The sequence below is a fragment of the Muscardinus avellanarius genome, assembly GCF_963383645.1.
Source record: "Muscardinus avellanarius genome assembly, chromosome: 1".
Classification (NCBI taxonomy): Eukaryota; Metazoa; Chordata; class Mammalia; order Rodentia; family Gliridae; genus Muscardinus; species Muscardinus avellanarius.
Genome location: NC_137786.1, coordinates 181808455 through 181813995, shown reverse-complemented (window position 1 = coordinate 181813995; position 5541 = coordinate 181808455). Strand labels below are relative to the sequence as shown.

Sequence of the window (5541 nt, the reverse complement as noted above, 5' to 3'; positions counted from 1 at the left end):
AGAAGCCCCCTTCTTCCCTCTACTTGCTTGTATTGGGCCCCAGGGAACTCAAGTGTGTGGGGCAGGAAGGGGCCCTGGATGCTATTCCTAGGCCTCAGGCCCCCCAACTCTGCCCCTCTTCAGTAGCTGGGGTTCCCTGCCTAGGGGCTGGGGAGGGAGGGTATAAGCCCTTCGAGGAAATAACACTGGATTGATGACAAGAGGAGCAGAAAACAGGGCCAGCCCCGGGCTCTCCATCTCCAGTGTGTGAGGTGGAACAGGAAGAACTGGTCCAGGCCAGGCCCCATCCTCACCTGGCCCAGAGGAGCAGGAGGAGGAGGGGACTGGTCTAGGCATGGGTCCCCTCTCCTCTGCTCTCTGGGCATCTCCGCTGTACTGATATCACTAATAAAGTCTGTCTGCGCTGCCATGTGCCTTCCTGTGCCTGTGTACATTTTCCCCTTTACCAGTTCATTATGACCTCGTTCCCAAGGTCCCCCTGTCCTGCATGCTTGGAAAGAAAAAGTTGGGACAGTCACAGCGGGTCTGGAGTCTCTTCTCTTTATTTTATCAGCCTGGCAGTGTCAAGTACCAGCAGTGGTGCAGGGGTCCTGGCCGAGCAGCACAGGCCTGAGCCCCATGGCTGTGGAAGCTCTGCAGCCGCTGGACACAGGAAGAGCAGCCCAACCTGCTTCCAAATCCAGCTGAACTGATTCCAGGAAAGAAGATCCAGCTTTGCGGCATACTTGGGGCCCCAGGATGGGCTCTTCCACGGGGCCTTCTTGCCAGGTTGAATCACAGTCACAATCAGGATTTGCTCATTTCCTATGACATGAACTTGCCTCACTCTGGGTCCAAAAACTTAGCAGAAGAGAGGCCTTGGCCACAAGTTCTGGACACCTGGGAGGCTCCCATTCGGCACCAGGTGGCGGCACAGAGCAGGGCTGTCGGCGCGGGCAGAGAGCTGGGCACACAGAGTAGCCAGGCGACAGGGTGCGCCACAGGGCTCTGAGGGTGGGTGACCCTTATGGTAGAGAAACCAGAAGGTCTGGAAGAGTTGTATATCATCCCGCATGCGGTACACCAGGTCGTGCCAGGCGGCAGGAAGTGCGTTGGGCAGACCGTAGGTTTCTCGAGCCCTGTAGAGGCGCTGCCAGCGCGGCGTGGCTCCCGGCACGTTTGCCTCCGTCAGGTTCAGGATGTAAGTCTCGTGATCCAGGACCACATGAGAGCTACCTGAGTAGTTCCCATCTATCTGGTAGACCCGATAACCTGCAAGGATGGAGGGCTGACTAGAGGGGAAGGAAGCGACTCCAGAAGGTCTGCCTGTGCACCCCTGACCAGCCTTGGCTCCCACACCCTCCCTCTGGCCCATCAACCCCAGGAAGGAAGCTCCCTCCTGACTCACTTACCTGGATTAAGGCTGATGTAGGTGGTAGCACTGGGGGCCAGGAAGGCCACAGCCAGCGGCCGACTCAGAGTCTCCTCATCGTAGAAGACCTCAAACTCATCCACATGAGTGTGGCCAAAGAACTGACCAGCCAGAGTGTTCTCATACCTGGCCAGAAGACACGAGTTGCATTCAGAAGATTCTAGGGAGATCTGGGGAGTTAAGATGCCCTTTCTACAACTACGTCAGGGAAGAACCCCCCCCCCCTGTGTGAGGTAGTAGGGATGGTGAGATGCTCAAGGGAATTTCAACCTTTAAACTCTTTATCCCCCCACCCCCACTCCCAGAGCCTTCTCCCTCCTACCTGGCTACAATCCGATAATAATTCCAGCTCCAGCTCTTCAGGCAGTGTCCTGGGGGGATGTGACCAATTATATGTACCTGGAGGAGAGTTAAGGGGAAGGTTGTCAGGGCATCAAAGGACCCTGGCAGCCTTGGCCAGAGAGAAGGGACATGGATGCAAGTGCTTCCAAGGGTGACCACGAGCTGAGCCTCCAGGGAATTTGGTTGTTGGGGGTACCAGGAAATCCAGCTTCTTTGCCCACAGGTGCTGCAGTTCCACCAGAGCCTGCGTCTCCCCAGCCCCCGCCTGCATGTACTCCACCAGGTTCCCACCACTGCCCCTCACTTTGTCTCCTCGGTCCTCAGCAGCCTGAAGCTCCCCCACCAGCCACTGGAGCTGTCCAGCAGGATCTGTGGAGTTGATCAAGAGCCAGAAGTTCTCCCGGGAACAAAAATTCATATTGAGAGAGATGAGGCGGAGGCCAGGGCGTGGGGAAAGGGCATAGAATCCCCCAATTCTGAAACAAAGTGAACGAGAGGGGTCAATGCCTCCTCACAACCCTGGTCCTGCATATCCAGTTCTGTGCTAAGCAGAGGCATTCATGAGGTCATCCTACTCTCCAAGCTCACATTATGGCTGAGGGCTAAACTGCACTAATTATAGGGTTCCTGTGACAGAGAAGAGTGGCTCAAAAAACTGAGAGACCCAGGAGCTCAGGGAAGAGCAGAAGGTGAGCTTGGGCAGGAAGCAAAAGCCATCCTGTGGGAAGGTGATCCAGGCCTGGGGAGGCTGGGGAAAGTCAAGAGATGCTGAAGAGGAGGAAAATCATCTGAGAAGGCCCAGTATAAGTGGAGGCCGGCCAGGTGTGTTGGGGCATGCCTATAATCCCAGTACTTGGGCGGCTGAGATGGAAGGATCACTGGTTCGAAGACAGCCTCAGCAAGTAGTGACACTCTCATCAAACTAGTGAGACACTGTTGGGGTATAGCTCTAAGGGGGAATGCTTCTGAATTTAAACCCCCCAAGCAAACAAAAAGGTGAAGACAGACTAGGGTGTGGAGAGGCTGGGCTGCTAGCTCACTGAAGGAGGTGGCTTTAGATAAGGGTAGAAAGGAAAGGTGGGGTTGGGTTAGAGGACCAGTCAGCAGTCAAAGATAATGACCGGAGTTCCCTCCTCTCCTTACTTCCTCCTCTGTTCACCTTTCTATTCCCTTCGTGGAATCCCAAAGACCTTAAGTACCTGAGGGTGTGAAGGGCTTCAGCAGGCAGCCAGGGCTCCCACGCCTTGGCCATTGCCTCGTAGAGCCAGCGGGAGGACTGGTTGCCTTCTATGAAGGGCGGAGGGAAGCCGTTGACTGGCGTGCTCTCGTGGTTGCCCACGGCAGGGTACACTGGCACCGGCCCCAAGAACTTTCTCACGAGGTCTGTGAGGGTGTTCAGGGCTCGCAGCTGGTCCTGCCGAGACTGTTGCCAGACGTTATGGGCAGGGATGTCTCCGGTCCAGTATACCATATCAAAAGGGCCAGCTGGGCCCAGCCCTCTCAGCAGGTTCTCCAGGGTCCTCAGGGGCAGGTCACACTTGCTATACTCGCCCCAGTACCCAGCACCAGGTCGAGAGGCGTTCGGCCGGCCAGAGCCACGGCGGCAGCACAGTGGATCGGGACAGTCAGGATCTGTGCCCTCCAGGTAGTCCTGATCCCAGTGTAAGTCAGTGAGGAAGAGGACACGGCTGACAGGGGCGCCTGGGGCCGGCGGGCTCGGAGGCTTGGGGGGTGGCTTTGGTACTGCTGGCAAAGAGACATTCCAGGAGGAAAAGATGTCCCAGTGCCCACAGCTGGATCCCAGAAGTAGGCCACAGGCCTCAGACGGGCTTAGCACAGAGCGCCTCCACACCTCCACCATATCATCCTGGAAGAGCTGGACGGCTGCCTGGCACACGTCGGGTGGTGCTATGTTCAGCATCTGACACAGTTTGATGGCCACAGAGCCCACCCGTGCCACATTGGGCTCCCTCTGTGGAGGAAGAGAACAGTGGCAAGAGGTCAGAGACAGGGCAGGGGAACCAGGCCGGCCTGTCCACCACCTCATAGGCCTCCATATCTCCACTGGGTCTGAACTGCACCCAGTGCCACCATGATAAAGGGACCTAGGGCCTCCATTCCCTCCTCTGTAGCTCAGTGCCTTTGGCATCTGGGGCCTGTGCTTGACTGGCTGGCCTTCTCGAGCACTGTCTGCACTCTTTCCTTACTTTACTGAGCTGACAATGGGGTGGTGGTGGCATGTAGGCATGGGTGACCCCAAAAGGAAGTACATTCAGTAAAGGCTGGTAGATGCCACCCACCCTCTCCATTAGGCAGGGATGCATTCACAATCCAGGACACCCTATTAGTCCTTCCACCACCCCTAGTCTTCCCCTTGGTCTACTCCACCAAAGCCCTTTTCCAGCGCTCACCTTCAGCCCCAAGTTGATGGCGGTGAATAGGCCTTTGCAGACTGGGCAGGTGAGGTTCCACCACGCAAAGGCATTCTGGAGCTGGGGCCCTATGCCATTGAACCTGGCAGGATGGACTAGGGCAGGAAGAGGGTGAGCTCTGGCAGGGGCCCAGAGAACGATCGAGTCAGGCAGCACCAGCATCAGCGCCAGGCCCAGGCCCATCCACAGGAGTTGCAGGCTGGGGGGCCGCGAGGCACTCCCCAGTCCCAGCTCCCACCCAGCCCTGGGGTGGCCCTGGCCGGGCGACAGTCCGTTGCGAGGCATTGCCACCGGCCTAGACGCTGGCTGGCCCTCGGGGCCCCCGGGTGGCGCCGGGGACACCCGGTTACCCTTCGCTGTGGTCGGCGGATGGCTCAGCAGACTGCTGTAAAGCCGCTCCTCCCCTTCCTGTTCCTCCGGTGCCCAGCAGCTGGTCCAGGCGGCGCGCTCGAGCTTGTCAACACTGCGGGGGTGGAACGGGAGGGCGCAGGCCCGCCCTCCTCCCGGCCCTCCGCCTCTCCCTCCTCCCCGCCCTCCTCCCCGCCCCTGCCTCGCGTGCCCGGGGTGGGCGGGTGCGCTCTGCAGGGCTCCCGGGCCCTGGGGAAGTCCTGCGGAGGCTCCGCCCCCTCCTCTGCCCAATCTGCATTCAGATTCCTGGAATAGCAGCCAGGCTATTTAACTCCAAAAGAGGGAGAGGCTGGCGGCGGCGACCCTGCCCCAGTGGGGTGCGGGAGGAGGAGTCCCCGCCCCGGCCCCTCCTCCCGCCGCGCCCGCCCCAGGAGTCACCTTCCCCGGGCGCTCCGGTCCATTTCTATTGGAAATCTCCGTTGACAGGGACCCTGGGCCCTTTGATAAACTCCAGATAGTGATGGGACTAAGGAACCAGAGTCTAGACTGCCACAGGGCCAGGAACAGCGTGGCTTGACTCGCCTCGCCTCGACCTTGGGCCTCCCATCCCCGCTCCACGAAGGTGAAAGCCAACGCTCCTTGAGTTCTTTCTGATGTGCAGGGCAGGCACTTTGTAATTACTAGTTTGATTCTCAATCCCATTATTGCTACCATTCTACAGATGGGGAAACTGAGGCGCAGGGAAGTTAAGTGGCAGAACAGCAATTAAAAACCTGATCTGTTTGATACCTATGATTCACAGAGCTAGCAAGTCCTCTCAGTGCTTTCCTTTGAGAATTTTTTTCTCAAGGGACTCTTTCCCTGCAGTTCTATAGACATCTCAGAGGAATCATGGTAATAGTTATCATTTTTTTTTATGGTATTGGGGTTAGAACCCAGGGCCTTTTCTACCTCCGGGCTATACTCCTAGACCTATTCTATACTTTATTTGGAAATAGGGTCTCACCA

The 5541-nt window shown here is 57.7% G+C and overlaps 1 protein-coding gene across 1 annotated transcript; it reads right to left on the bottom strand.

Moving 5' to 3' along the window:
- Positions 1-841: 841 nt before the first annotated feature.
- Positions 842-4470, bottom strand: SMPD1 (sphingomyelin phosphodiesterase 1; the record flags this gene model as incomplete). The annotated part of the gene is made up of 6 exons (XM_080693160.1): positions 842-1251; positions 1392-1537; positions 1734-1810; positions 2058-2229; positions 2953-3725; positions 4165-4470. The coding sequence occupies 6 exons, from the start codon at positions 4468-4470 to the stop codon at positions 842-844; spliced, it is 1884 nt and encodes a 627-aa protein (XP_080549286.1).
- Between the last annotated feature and the right edge of the window lie 1071 nt (positions 4471-5541).